Source organism: Colossoma macropomum, unplaced genomic scaffold, assembly GCF_904425465.1.
Source record: "Colossoma macropomum unplaced genomic scaffold, Colossoma_macropomum, whole genome shotgun sequence".
Lineage (NCBI taxonomy): Eukaryota > Metazoa > Chordata > Actinopteri > Characiformes > Serrasalmidae > Colossoma > Colossoma macropomum.
Genome location: NW_023494931.1, coordinates 4,772 through 20,536, shown reverse-complemented (window position 1 = coordinate 20,536; position 15,765 = coordinate 4,772). Strand labels below are relative to the sequence as shown.

General features: G+C 40.3%; 1 protein-coding gene and 1 long non-coding RNA gene across 2 annotated transcripts; both read left to right on the top strand.

Annotated features, from left to right (window-relative positions):
* Positions 1-600: 600 nt before the first annotated feature.
* Positions 601-8,631, top strand: LOC118800601 (H-2 class I histocompatibility antigen, alpha chain-like). Its single transcript, XM_036560864.1, has 5 exons — positions 601-757; positions 5,898-6,164; positions 6,890-7,159; positions 7,942-8,262; positions 8,540-8,631. The coding sequence occupies exons 1-5, from the start codon at positions 703-705 to the stop codon at positions 8,629-8,631; spliced, it is 1,005 nt and encodes a 334-aa protein (XP_036416757.1). The 5' UTR covers positions 601-702.
* A 535-nt stretch (positions 8,632-9,166) lies between these two features.
* LOC118800600 lies at positions 9,167-15,350 on the top strand. The gene is made up of 2 exons (XR_005006262.1): positions 9,167-9,240; positions 13,241-15,350. It is a non-coding gene; the product is annotated as an uncharacterized LOC118800600 (long non-coding RNA).
* The last annotated feature ends 415 nt before the right edge of the window (positions 15,351-15,765 follow it).

Genomic DNA, 15,765 nt, shown 5'->3' with positions numbered 1-15,765 from the left:
ACAAACCAAACAAAACCTGCTGAATATAAAGTACCAATCTAAGTTTACTGTGTACTTTAAGATCACAGATACACTGGCTTTGATTAACAGACTAGATTTAAAGAAGACTGATGAGTTTTCGACGACAGAGCGTCACCAGATCTGTTTGTCCACATTTTTACACGAACAAACACAAACTGTAAACGGTTCCTCTCATGTCCCAGTCGGCCCCCAGTGTTCACTTAAAAGAGCCGGATCAGAGTCGACTCAGACCTCGGTGTGGTGCCCAATCCTACTTCCCAGTTCTGATCTTACTTCGTCTGGTTTCCAGTCATTCGATTCGCAGTGTTATTGGATGACTCTTACGTCTCACCGCCGTCAGTCAGCATCTGTGGGAGGACCCTCTAAAGGCATAGGTCGACGCGTATTTGCCTGACTTTTTGTAAACTTCAATACTTTAGTAATCAAGCACAACTAAGCGACACACAACTGGATTAAACCATAACGTTTATATATAACTGTACTGGCTGGCATGATGATGAAAACATGCTAACTTGCTAACTCTGGCCGAGGGTCCTCGGGAGGTGAAATCAGGGTGGGTACGGAACACAATTCCAAAGAGTCGACTCGGTGAACAAGTCGCAGTTAATGTGGATTTCAGTTCGAGACGTATTTCATGTTTACTGATCTAATCTCTGTAATATGCTCTGAAATAATGCTGCGATGTTTCATACGTCTTTACTGCTGTTGATGTTCTGTGTTCTGCGTGTGTTCGGAGGTAAGTTCTCTGTCTGCGTCTGTATTAGTCAAGTCAAATTTATTTATATGGCACCTTTTACAACAGATGTTGTCACAAAGCAGCTTTACAGAGAATCCAGGTCCCCCAGTGAGCAGGCCTTGGCGACAGTGGCAAGGAAAAACTCCCTCAACAGGAGAAAGAAACCTTGAGAGGAACCAGACTCAAAAGGGGAACCCATCCTCCTCTGGTCGACACTGGATAACAGCACAGACACAGAACAGTATTAGCTGAGGAGTTAGCTTCACTTTTAACGAGTCAGTCTTCTAGTATATTATACTGTATTGTTGGACTCATATTTTATATGTTTGATCACTGTCAGTAAATGAGCACACAGCGGTTAAACTGATGTGGAGTCTGATTATACTGCATTATCAAAGCCGATCTTTTCAGACAGGCAGTTCAGTTCAGTCTGATATGGGGCGTTTGTCATTATTAAAGGCCGAGAATGGCAACTTTTAAAGCTTTGATGAGTCACGCCTAAAGATTCCCCACAGTACAGAAAATATAACACTGTGTGGTGTTTAAATGTAGTAACATCAGGTAAAACAGGAACTAAATACTGCAGTTAAGCCAGCTTTCTTTCCCCTAAACACGGTTAAACTAGCTGCACGTAACACTAGAGTGTGGTAATACTGCACACTGAGCACTAAGAGTCACGCCACCTACAGACCCGAGGAAAAAACCTCACTTCATATCAGAACTCAAATTCACAGCCTTATAAAATGGTCATTTCTAATAAGTAGTTCATAAAACCAAGAGATATCAGTTCAGAGGTTATTATGCTATGTTTATATGAATTATGAAGTGATTCTATCATACAGTCTTTAAATTATTATTAGTCAATTTCCCCACAATTGTCTGCATCTTTTAATTATAAGTAAATCTAAAAGCATAATAAAATGGTAATTTCTAATAAGTAGTCCATAACACCAACAGATGTCAGTTCAAAGTTCACAATACTGTGAACTTATGAAGTTATTTTACTGTTGCATTTTTAAGTAATTGGCAGCCAAAATCCTAAAACTATTTTAGATTTCATAAAGAATATATTCTTCTTTATATTCTATAAGAAACAGTAAAAGTTAAAACATTATAAATGGTCATTTCTAGGGGTGGAGGGGAAAATCGATTCTTAGATGCATCGTGATCCAGACGTGGACGATTCTGAATCGATTCACAAATGTCAAAAATCGATTTTCTACATTTTAATTGATAACGTAATGTTGACGGAACACAAAAGGTGGAACTTTGCAACGTGTGGAAGTGCAGCGCCCAGACAGTCTGTGGCAGCACAGTACATTAAAATCTAGTGCAGGAGTCGCAACCCAAATGGTAATAAGAGTCACTTTATCCTTTCAACAAAAATCAAACCACCTTAGGAGCCACAACATTTTGAGTCCATTTTACCATCTTGGCTGTACAAGTCTCGGCACATGCTGATGTTCTAGTACAGGCTAAAAATATTATATAAACAAAAACACAGATTTACTTCGCTCTGCTTTAAGCTTTAGCTCAGCTGTAGCTGTTTTTCTCGCATCTCCAGCAGGAAACTTTTCCACAAATGTCGAACAGTTTCTTGCAAAATGTTTTTTCAACGTTCGACTTTTTACGAGGCTGAAGACGCTTCTCATTCACTGAGGCGCCAGAATGTAACTGCTACACCATTTAAGGTGGAACAGGTAAATTCAAACAAGCTGCTGAATGAGAAGCGACTTCGGCTTCACGTTTGTTTGTGTTTAACAGTTCCTCGTTGCAGATAAAAATGTATCAGGAAACCAGGAGTGATTATAAACATATATTCGTCTCCAAATTATTGATGTTCATCTCAAATCTTTCTCTTTGCCTTTTCGTTAGCTACTCACTAGGTGAACTAGTGGTTATACGCTACATTAACTCCAGCGTTTAAGACCATTTACTGTTAAAACTCTGTTTGGTCAGTAAAACAGCCGCAGTTTGCCGACCCCTGAGCGAGCGTATGGAAGCACTTTGGCTTCTATGGAGCTGAAGGGGAAAACCATATTCCGTTTTCACAGTAACATGCGCAGTAAATGAGAGCCTTCTAGTTCATTTGACAAATCACTTCCATTTGATTTATTAATAAAAGATATTGGAAGTAAATGCATCGTGGACTATTATAAATACTTTAGAAGTACCAAGACCTCACACAGTGAGAGAAATAGCCTCTGAATCGTAATCAAATCAAATCGTGAGGTGCCTCGAGATTCACACCCCTAGTCGTTTCTAATAAGGAGTCTATAAAACCAGCAGATGTCAGTTCAGAATATATTATACTGCCGACGTATGAGGTGTACAATTTAAACTTAATTTAAAACTTATACATACGTGAACTTCAACGGTTATCAGTTCAGAGTCCATCATTTGATGCTCATCTGAAATATAACGTGATTCTACAGTAGCAGTTTTTAGGCAACTGTCACAGAATTTCCAGAATTAGAGTGTCAGAAGCGCAACATCAATCGAGGACATCGGAGACGAGTCATGATACACAGCGAGGCTAGAGAATACAAAAAACACAACTACTCAATGTGTCGCCAATAAGAAACACGTTCAATTTCACATTCATAAAACACTAAACTCTGAACTGATATATATTATTAATACATTATCAGAAACGACCACTTTAGAATGTTTTAGTTTCACTTACAATTGAAGTTCACCAACAATTGTGGATAGTTGGTCTGCCCATGACTTAAAGACTATACTGTAGAATACTGCTCCATTCAGCACAGTTTACTACTGGGAATATATGAATTTTATACTTTTATCATCCATCTGAAATAAAATACTCACCTTGAGGACCCAGAGTAGAAGCAAGTAATCCACACAGTAAAGTGACACAGACTGTCTTCACCACCCCATAATGTCCAAAAAAGTCATTTCGAGATCACGTGTTCTGCTCTTGTGGTTAGAGCTCTTTTCCTGTGCTAGCAAAAAACCCTACCTCCCTGCACGGTAAACTTCCTGAGTGAGGGAGGGACAGAAGGCTGAAAAGAAATCCACAAGAAACAGAAGTGTGTAAACACTGGCTATTGCCTTACAGACAGTTGCTAACCTCAGAAACACAGGCGTTCATATGACTTTAGATCACCACTGAAAGGTGTGGCTCTGTATCTTTGTCTTAGTTGCTGAGACTGAAATTCAAAGATGAGTCCAGAACTGTGGGGGAATCACACACACAACAATGTGGGAGTCCAGACTAAATAAAGGATATAAAATCCTCCACAGTTCTCACAGTAGGGGACAGCGGGGCACAACCTACACATTTTGGATTTGGCAAAATAATTTAATAAATATATAATCTGCAAAAATCGTGTTTTTATACAAGCGACATAAACATCTGTGCTACAGACAAACACTTTAACCTCCAGTCAGTTCAACACCTGCTAGAGAAGTCTGGTCAATCAGTGCAAACAGAGTCAATTCAATATAATTGTTTTAGAAGTATTTGCCAAGCCTGGTCTGACTAATCAGCTCAGTAACAGCCCTTACAGAGTGAAAGAGGGTTTGATCGAGCAGAGAGAAGCTAAACTGACCAGGATGAGGATCCAGAAAAACAATACTTTAGAGATAAAACTAAACAACAGCAGTTATCTGTTCCTCTGCCATCTGCCCCTCCCCTCATTTAGGAAATTAGTGCTGGGCACTAATTGGCCCTTTCCCCACTGTTGGACTTTAATGGCCCGTTTCCCTAATCAGGAAGTCAGCACCCAGCACTTCCTGATTGAGGGGAGGGGCAGAGAGCAGAGGAACATGAAACTGCTTTTGTTTTGTTTTGCTCTAAAGTTTTTATCAGGACTGGTTTGCTAAGAGAAAACGGCCGATAGCACACTTACTAACTGATGAAGGTGATCTCTTAACTAATGTGGAGCTCCGCCATAAATGTAGAACCTGAAAACATTACAGCTCACTGCTTAAGAGCATCCCTGATCAGGTGTTGAGAATGGGTAGAGGTGCCTCAGACCTCATTACCAAACTCATTACCCTCTCTTTTAGTCAGTGATAGTCATTTTGAAAAATAAGTCTAATAAGTTTATTAGTAATTGTATTGATAAGGCTCGGCATTCCTTATAATATGACCGTAACTAGATCTCCGCCTATGTCAGAGAATCTCTGGTGGAGTGTTGGGACACCACAAGACATGTTTCCAGTGAGTCAGAGCAGAGCAGGAGGAGAAAAACAGGTTTAGTTCCTGTTTTCTCTACAGCAGTGTTTTTTCTGTGTTCCTGGATCCTCGACCCGTCAGTTTTGAGCTCTCTTTGCTGTATCAGACCCTCCGTCACTCAGTGAGGAGCTGATAGTGAGCTGATCAGATCAGGAGCAGGTATAGATGGAGGGCAGATCAGTGAGTTCAGATCAGAGCTGCTCTAACAGAGGAAACAGAGACTTTTCTCAAATCTAAATGAGAAAATGTTGTGGTGGGAGTGGAGGAGACGATCTGTCGTGGTTTAGGCCTGTTTGTTTTGAGTTGAGTCCCCTTTCAACTGAACTTTGCTCTCCTCCATTAAGGTGGGCCTGTGCTACAATTTTAACACCAGCAACCGACTATCAACACCTTAGCAACCAGCTCTTATACCATAGCAACCAGCTATCGACACCTTAGCAACCAGCTTTTATACCATAGCAACGACTGTCGACACCTTAGCAACCAGCTCTTATACCATAGCAACCAGCTATCGACACCTTAGCAACCAGCTTTTATACCATAGCAACGACTGTCGACACCTTAGCAACCAGCTCTTATACCATAGCAATTGGCTAGCGACACTTAGCAACCAGCTCTTATACCATAGCAACCGACTATCAACACCTTAGCAACCAGCTCTTATACCATAGCAACCGACTATCAACACCTTAGCACCAGCTCTTATACCAGTTATGTCTCCTAGACTAAAGTAACTGAAAATGTACCTCAGTGACAGGTTTGTGCTTCTTCCTGAGACTGATAGTGATAATGTAGTCTTAAAGGAGTGAAAGAGGCCCTGTTTAGTGTCTGATCAGCTTCCTCCAACAAACGTGGAATCCAATCAACTCTGTCCTTATTTACTGTAATCAAGTCATTGTTTAATATCTAATCTTTCATTTCTCTGTTTCTCCACAGATGAACACTCTCTGTGTTACCTCTACACTGTCCAGTCTAAAAGCTCTTCAGACAGAGTCTCTGAGTTCAGTGCAGTGACTCTGCTGGATGACAGACAGATTGACTCCTACAGCAGTACAGACGGGGTCAGGACTCCTAAACAGGACTGGATGAAGGAGATGAAGGAGAGTGAGTGGACAGCAGGCACTGATAAACTGAAGTACGATGGACAACAGTTAAACAAGATCCTCGACATACAGATGAAGGCCTTCAGACACAATGAGTCAGGTGAGAACTTTCTATTTTAATTTATTTATTTTTTTTAATTTCATGATGTTCGTGCAGAGAAAGAGAGATTTACAGTTATGTTCTGCTTAGATGATCATTCTTCATTTGAAAGATTCACTTCAGTGTCATGTTCAGAATTCAGTGAAACGCTCCACATTGAAATGGCTCCAGACTAGGATAGATCTAGTGCTGTTCTCTCTGTAAGAGTTAATCAACCCATATTCCATTAACCGATATTCCATTAACCCATATTCCATTAACGATATTCCATTAACTGATATTCCATTAACTGATATTCTATGTAAAAGGAAAAGAAAAAAGACCCTCAACATTAAAATAGAGCTGTAGTCTTACTTGTGTAGGTGACAACACGCTAAAATTAAAAAAGGCTGAGGGACACTGAGGGACATCAGTGTGTCTCGGTGCTGGATGAGTACTGGAGGCTGCCTCTTCAGATGAGCTAACCGCTACAACACAGCACTCGTCGTCTTCTCCAGGAGGTCTTTCCTCCTCAGTGGATGATGCACCATGTTAGTCTGTCAGACAAATATATTGTCACTGTTTCTGAAAAGAGAGAGAGTAGTGAGCCTTTCACTCTCACAAAGTGTGGCATTAAATAAGTACCTACTAACAAACACAAACAAAACAGTCACATTCTGTTGAAACATGAAATGTTAGAGTGTCTGATCATTTATATTGGTCTCTGTTCTTCATTTACGTTTCAGATGGTCACACTCTGCAGTGGAGAGTCGGCTGTGAGGTTGAAAAGCACTCTGGTGGTTCGCTGTCAGTGTTAAACTGTATTAATGAATACGGCTACGATGGACAGAACTTAATCTCTTATAACTGGACCTCGAGGAGATGGTCAGCCTCAGTCAGCCAGGCTAAAGCGTTGGAGGAGGAGTGGAACGCTGTACGTGTTGATCAGAGATGTGAAGACTGTGTGCACTGGATGAAGACGTATTTAAAGTACAACACTACTGACACCAAACTGAGTGAGTGTTTATAACTGTCATTCTCATGATCATCAAACTCATTATGATCAGTGTTACCATCTTTATTGAGGTGACTGGAGGGAGAATTCCAGGTTTTTATCCACTCATTTGACCCAAAACTCATAGTCAGTCAGCATGTAGACCTGTGTTTCTTAAACCAGCCCCCAGGGACCCCCAGCTGGACACATTTTTGCTGTAATGCAGCATCAAACACGCCTGAACCAAGTCATTAAGAACACTGTATACCTGGTACAGGTGCACTGTGAGCTGGGTTTGTTAGAGTATAATGTATTTTAAAGGCACCTCTTTCTGAACTGGTTCTACTGGTTAGTTTCTGGGTTTTCAAATCAGCCGTTCATGATTTTAATCACAATTACTGTCTATGAGTGCGTTTACATTACACTCAATAATCAGATCATTATCAGATTTCTGCAGTTATCTAATTATTTAAATGGTCATGTGAACAGCACACTCTGATCTAGAAATCCGATTAAGAAATCTGATAAAGAGGCTGGATTTTAGCTCAGTAATCAGATTTCTCAGTGCATGTGAACTCTTACTCTGATTTCTTTCGGATTTCTCCGTCTGCTGTTTGAAGCACTTGTGTGAGTGGGAGCTTGAACAGAGATGGTGATATGGTGTGATTAGATGTCACAGAGGGAGCTCCTGTCAGCTCTCACACTTACAGACTGTCAGCTGCAGCAGGAGAGGATTGATTATGAATCACTTTGGGGGAAAACTAACTGAAATAAATGTGTATTTTTTATTTGTTTTCTCTGTAGCTCCACCAACTGTTTATGTGTTTGTGAAGAAATCTGTAACTGACCCAAAGAAGCTGAACCTGACCTGCCTGGCCACGGGCTTCTACCCCAAAGACGTGGAGATTAAACTGAGGAAGTTCACTACTTCACTGCCTGAACATCTACTAACATCTTCAGGAGTCAGACCCAATGATGATGGAACCTACCAGCTGAGGAAGAGTGTGGAGATCCAGGAGGATGAAGCAGCAGATTATGACTGTTTTGTGACTCACAGGTCAATCAAAGAACCAGTAATTAAACAGTGGGGTAATTATATTTCTGATTCTTGGCATTCTTACATCAGTCTACATTCTGTTTTGTTTTTGTTTTTCTTTGCTTAATGAAACTGTAAACACTGCTAAACAGAACAGCAGATCTACAGAGACCAGACCTATAATTACCTTCTCGACTGCATTAGGCTGCTTATGACACGGAACTTCAAAATATGGCTCACTTTAATCAGTAGATGTGGATTTATGGGTAATAATGACACATTGTCCACTAACCCCTCCCATACCTTTGTGACTATACACTAAATAAGGGGAAAATATACATAACTCCTCATACTTTTCATATGTAGTGAACGTGTTAGGCTTGGACAAAGTCTGTGTAGAATGGGGACAGAAAGAGACCCTGAGGGTAGCGTTCTCTCAGCCAGGTCAACCAGCTTAAGCACTTCTGGGTGAATCATGGGGTCCTGAGTGCGATTCATCGTCAGTAGTTTTATGGGATGGAAAGGATGCTGTGCAGTTAAACTGGTCAGATCAGGTGTTGGGCTGTAATGTTTTGAAGGTGGCAGGTCAGTAAAGATGCATTACACACTCACATGCTGTGCTGGGCTCTGCTAGGCTTGGATTTGACTTTGTGCAGCACAGAAACTGGGACACAAAACAACATAACCAAAGGCTAAGTTCATGCATCCCTCTCATCTGGACCTCCTCTGCTGAAACACTAGTTGATTTCAGTAGCGTAATGCAGTCAAAATAAGATTTCTGTACAGATTAATCGTAGACGAGGAGGCCATACATTAGATTCAGAGTTACATCTGCTGTTCCTACAGTTCATGTTTTCCATCTGAAAACTATTGTTGCAAAAACTGTTTTTTATCATTTGAAAAAAGGTAACTCCGATTTTTGTTCATCACTTTTCTGTCTGCAGAGCGTCCTCACCCCCCGATCCATCTGGGCTTGGCTATTGGAGGGACAGCTGTAGGTGTGATTGTGCTGGCTGTGCTGGTTGGAGTCGTCATCATCATCTTCCTGAAAAAGAAGCAGAAAGCTGGTGAGTATAAACTGTGATCATATTCTGAAGATTATATTCAGATTCTGTTTAATGCAGAAAGAGGACACTTTAAAAATGGACTTCCATCTCATCTGACCAAAGAAAAATAATCTTTATTTAGACAACAATCAGTTCTGACATCACAGTCTGATTTTCTGAGAAACATTTACATGATCTTCTTATTCTCCTTCATCTGAAATCTTACTGAATTATTGAAAGTAGTAAATACATTCTGATGAAGGTCATTTTGTACTGACACCCATCAGACATAACATTATGACCACCTCCTTGTTTCTACGCTCATTGTCCATTTTATCAGCTCCACTTACTATATAGGTGCACTTTGTAGTTCTACAGTTACAGACTGTAGTCCATCTGTTTCTCTGCATACTTTGTTAGCCCCCTTTTACCCTGTTCTTCAGTGGTCAGGACCCCCATGGACCCTCACAGAGCAGGTATTATTTGGGTGGTGGATCATTCTCAGCACTGCAGTAACACTGACGTGGTGGTGGTGTGTTAGTGTGTGTTGTGCTGGTCTGAGTGGATCAGACCCAGCAGTGCTGCTGGAGTTTTTAAACACTGTGTCCACTCACTGTCCACTCTATTAGACACTCCTACCTCGTCAGTCCACCTTGTAGATGTAAAGTCAGAGACGATAGCTCATCTGCTGCTGCACAGTTTGTGTTGGTCATCCTCTAGTCCTTCATCAGTGGTCACAGGACGCTGCCCACAGGACGCTGTTGGCTGGATGTTTTTGGTTGGTGGACTATTCTCAGTCCAGCAGTGACACTGAGGTGTTTAAAACTCCAGCAGCACTGCTGAGTCTGATTTTGAGGTGCCACCAGGGGAAAACTCTGCCCGAATTGATTGTCTAGAACCTGGTTTGTACATCATCTCTGTGGTATCAGAAAGAGGCTGGACACAACAGGGGCTATCTTGTGATTTGCTGGCTGTCAGTGGTCGTCAGAGCTTTTGCTGCATATAAACAACCAGGAACAGAACTTTCACTCTAGAAGACGACCTTCAGAGTCCACCAGTACAATGGTGTTATAAAATATCCCGTAAATGTTGCCCAGGCCAAATTTTGGATCCGGCCAGATATTCCAGTGCAGCTGGACACGACACTCTGGGTCAGATTTAGACACGTTAATGCCAGCACTTTGTGCTGATGGGGTGGATAATTTCACAGCTTATCTACAAAGAACTTTCATACAGATCTGATGTAAAATCTTCCTGCTTCATTGGAAACTGTGTGATTTGAACTCGTGGTCAGCTCGTCCTCTTAGCTCTGTGACATCAAACCAGGACTGTGATATAAACCATGACTGTGACTGTGAATGTATGTGCTAAACTCTCTTTTCTCTGTCACTGGGCAAAAACAACAACAACAGCAGCTTCAGCACTACAAATAAGCTGTTTCTCAGCTATTTTTTATAAGAATCAATTCATTTAATAAATTATTCAGAGCAATAATTACTTGATTAATAATTACAAGATTATCATTATTTACAACTAATCATCTTTTATCCCACCTCTAGCTTCCTGACTTGAGCATAAATGGCAAATCTTTGCAACTCGTCTAACTTTGTAATACATTTTTACATCTTAATAAAAGTGCAGGAAATCAAAATTAGCGTTTACATCCAACCGAGCATGAACACATTAGTTTAATGTGATTGTGCATGTGTGTGTATTTAGACCTAATCCTGACTCTGAATGCAGAGACCCCTAGTGGTGGAGAAGTGTAATCACAGGTAAAGTCGTTATGAGATGCACAAACTCCCATTAATCATCATCTATTTCAGCTGAACTGAATGTAAGAGCTACATTTTTTAGACACCACATTTCAGTTCAGCTGGTCCTCTGATTCAGAGGCCACTGGGGATTTTAAAGGGAGTTTAAGTTTGCTGTGTTTGGGTATTTATGGGCGTGTCTTTATGTAAATGTGTGCATCAGCAGATCAGTGTAGGATTTGATGAATATGTTTTCTAGGGTGTGCTGGTAGTTTTTACACACAGATATAGAACATGAGAACATGTTCTACTCCAATTTTATTAAATGAGACCTTTGATTTTACACAGTGCAGTTTTAAAAGCAGCAGCTTATTTTGAAGCTTAAAGCTTTAAATTAATTTAAGTTAATTGAATCTCCAACTCAATTTTAATGCATAGTTTATGTTATTTATCACTACAGCTGGTGCTTCTGTCTCTGTTTCTGACTCAGGTAATAATATTCCATATTAAACCCATTTAATATGAGTGATATTTGTCATTAATTAATGAGCGTCCACTGTAACTCAGCTGTGATGTGGCCTGACTGTGTCTGTTTCAGGAAGGAGAATCAGTGGATCAAACAGGAGCAGCACTGGCAACATTAATGGTGATTTTAATGGTGACACTGGAAGAGTATCAGAGTGTGTATTTTAGAGGATCCTACAGAGTCTTTACACAGCAGAGGCATTTCAGGCGTTTGAAGGCATTTCATCTTTATTTCAGATTCTCAGAGAATGAACTGACCTGTTTATTTACTTTAACATGTCAATAAACATGTTGATTTCAGATTCCAGAAGTTGTGGGTCACCATGTGGTAATGTGGAGAACGTTGGTGAAACCATGTCGATGCTGCAGAGAACCTCCAGTGATCCTGATAGAAGGACAAATGATCCACTTCCAGACTAACAGCAGACACTGCTAACCTCTACAGGTTAAACAGAGGATCGTAAGTAGTCTGTAAATGTGAGCTAATGTGGTTGAAAACACAGTAGAAACACAATAAATAAAGAATATCATCAAATATTTCAAAGTACATCTAAAAGTAATAAATAGATGAGCTTATTTTGAATTCCTCAAAGCAGCCACCCTGTGTAACGAGACAGAATAGCTCAGACACTCACTGATAAAAAGAGAAAGTGAGGCTTTAATGTTAGAATCGTGATCCAAAAACGTGCTCAGAGAACAGGCAAAGGTCAAATCCAGAAATGACAAAAGACTCAAAAACACCAACATAACCTGGCAAACAGAGTCCAAGGGGCAAAGGCAAAAAGGGCAAAAGTCAAAATACCAAAACACAGTCAGACCCAGAAAAATCACAGAAAACAGATGAATAACACTCAGTAGCTCTTAGAACAAGCAGCAACACCTCACAATGAACTAGTCTACAAGCCCGGGCTTTATACTAAGCTAATCATACCAGAACAGGTGTACCAGGTAATACTCAGGAGACAGAGAGCGGTGATTGGAGCGAGGTGGAGGTCTGAGGATCATGTGTCCTTAGAGACCTCTGAGCCCGGGGGCTGTGTGACGCCCTGACAGCTGTCCTTTGCATTAAAATTCACAGTATTTACAGATTGATGTACATAATGAAACATTCATATACGGTTTAAAGCATGAATAATTAAAATCCTCCAGGGGTCGAGATGGAGAAATATTTTAGAGAAGAGGAAAATCCACAGTTAAACACTTCATACTGTCTGATTATAAACTACATCTACTAACAGTGAGATCTCGACCCTGATAGAGTAGAAAGTCATTTTACACCCATTTCCAAACCAAAACTTCATTCTAAAACGTGTTGTTGTCAGAGGTCAAAGCAGCCTTATGGTATTATTATAACTTTTAAATGATGTATTGATGGTGATCTATCAGTCGTTATATCTCCTGCTCTGTGTGGTCCAGTGTTAAATCTCAGTGTGTGACTGAGGCTGTAACACATATCAACAGTCTGATTGGTCACCACTCAGCTCATTTCCATAAAGCTCATCCAGAATGAGAGAGCAGAGAGAGGATGTGCGTCAGGGGTTTGATGTGTCAGTTATAGGTATCCTTTATCATTATAGCACTGCTTGACTCGTTCTGATATAAAAACCATAGAAAAGAGCGTAACGTCAGAGTTCAGGTCACATATACACTACTTAACATATCAGCACCTCAACTTAAATCACCTTCTCGCGTCTCTGGGCTTCAGTCTGATGTGATGACGTCATCCAGTCTCTCCTCCACAGGCTGGACCTGCTTCAGGAGGCTGAACAGCACAGGGAGCAGTTGGAGGCCTGTCTTTTGATGCCCTCAGCTTCTTCCTGTGTTTTCCCTCACTCCATCCCTCTCTCTCCTCCCGTCCCTGTTCTTCAAATGCAGGGAGCTCCTCCCCCCCCAGGCCCCTGCTCAGGTCCAGTGTCAGCCTTTCCTCCTTTCCTCCTTTCCTCTTTTCCTCCGTCCTCATGCTCCCTCTCTCTCATGAGCCCAGTGGCCGAATCATGAGTGCAGATGAGGGCAGCAGAGAGGAGCAGATGTCCAGCACCTGAACACCAAGCACCAATGAGAGCCAGAGTGCTGGAATGAATGGTGATGCATCTAAGAATCAATTGTTGTTGGTAATTAAATAAGTTACTCACAGAAGATCATAACACTACACGACACCTACAAAAGGTAATCATGACAGCTGACAAAGATCTACATAAACATTTATGTCAGCTGTCATGAGGCCTTATGAACTCTGCTCCTCAATAAAGTATTAGCAAATCATCATCATCCTCATCCCTTAATCTGAGGTTAGATTCACTGAAACTGATGAAGTGCTCAGATTAAAGTGAACTGAAGTTCTCATCACTTTAACCATCACTATAATAATTCTATATTATAATATTCACTGTAACTTTGCATCAACATTACTGTCAGCTACACAGCAGAGGGGCCCGATACGTCGATCACACAGTGCATGTTGGTAGATCTCGCCTCGTTCAAACAGGCTATCAAATTTCAGCACTTTCTTACTGCTTCTGGAGACGGCAGGTCAACGTGATTGACTGATGTGAAATGTGGCCACTGTCTCTTTATTGTGCTGCTTGTTACCGTAGCTACACCACAGCCCACCTAAAGCACTGCTGTGAGTTTGTTTCTCTAGCAGTCTAGAACGTTTTTATTTAATGATAGTCAGTTTGTGTAGCACCATTTAGATTTTTAAGCCGTTTGCCCTGAAACTCTGAATATCAATACAGGCCACTGAAGTCCATTAAAAGTTTCAAAGCTCTTAAAGAGGACGAGGCCGGCCTGATCTCTTTTTCTTTCTTTTTTTTCAGTGATTTTACTCACATGAGTGGATAATTAGCATTAGTCATGTTGATTTAATCCACTGTAACATGTTCACATGTATGTATCGCGTGTTTATTGTATTCATTAATATGAAAATGTGGCCTGAAAACTACAAACATTCAGGAGACTCACTGGTGCAGACCTACAGCACCATCTGCTGGACAAACGTTCAGCTGAGCTGCTTTAACTGAGCTGTAGGTTTATCAGATTAAAGCTATTTACTTTAACAAAATGTGTTTCTACAGTAAAAACACCATATGACATTAGAATAAACACAAATAAACATAAATACAGCAGTCAGTGGTCAGATTACTTTCTCAGATGGTCTAATACTTTTGTACAGTGTTAGACTGTTTTAGTTACAGTCCTGCATTAAGAATAAAGACCACTCAGTTTATCCCCTAGTTCTGATGTAAACCTTGTTCCTGACTCAGCTCACAGAAAGGTGTGTAGCTGTGCTCTAGCAGAGCGAACTGTGATCAGTCTCAGCTCTCAGAACTTTAGCTGTAGTGTTTTTCTGATCAGATCATTTCCAGTGATGTAGCCAGATCAGCTCAGACATATGTAAACTTCATTTTTTTCCTTTTAGTTTGTTTTTGTTTTTTATTAATTATATTTTTATGTATTTTGTTTGTTTTTTGTTTATTGTCTTGTTAATAATGTGTTTGTGTGTTCAAGCATACTGTTACATATACTGCATATAAAGTTAGCAGATATGATTTTCAGTTATATTGTTATACCGATACTTTACTGTAAAATGTTATGTGAATATTTCATGATGAATGAAAGATAGAAACATTTCAAAATCTAAATCTTTACAGTAACTTACATGTTATGGTCATTTTGGCTTTCTCCTGTGAAGTCACTGTTGTTTTGATGATGCATGGTTTGTTTGTTTGTTTGTTTTTTGAGTTACTCAACTGGGTAACACTTTTTTGGTTTTTCATTAAGGTTAATGTATTTTTTAATCTGCACAGGATATTTAAACTTGAACTTTAACTGCAGCACTGCCTTCACACTAAATCCGCCACTCTGTGCTGTGTTTGGGGGTTTATATGGTGTATATTTGTCTGTAAATGAAGCTGAAATGACTGATTTGTTTTTTTATAAGTGTCATTATTATGTTTCTACCTGAGATCAAGCTAAACTCAGTGTTATTGGTCTTTAATGTCACTGCAGACCAAAGTGTCCTGATGTGGACAGTTAGGTAACCAGAACCACAACTGAGAGATCACAGGAAAATATCAGCAATGTGTGCAAAGCAGGTTTCGATGTACTGCTTTAATGTATTGTTTACACTACATAAGTACATATATGGGAGCAAATAAAGTCAAAATAAATAAATCTACTTGACTCTTTCTGATCATTTTCTACACACTAAGAGCTTTTAAAACCCTGAGGAAAAACAGCACAGATCATCATGCTGGTTTAAACTGGT

Bases quoted from the DNA above. Each gene is read 5' to 3' on its own strand.
- LOC118800601 (XM_036560864.1), top strand. From the start codon at position 703: ATGTTTCATACGTCTTTACTGCTGTTGATGTTCTGTGTTCTGCGTGTG. The intron at 758-5,897 runs GTAAGTTCTCTG...GTTTCTCCACAG, and splicing joins TGTTCTGCGTGTGTTCGGAG to ATGAACACTCTCTGTGTTAC. The intron at 6,165-6,889 runs GTGAGAACTTTC...TTTACGTTTCAG, and splicing joins CTTCAGACACAATGAGTCAG to ATGGTCACACTCTGCAGTGG.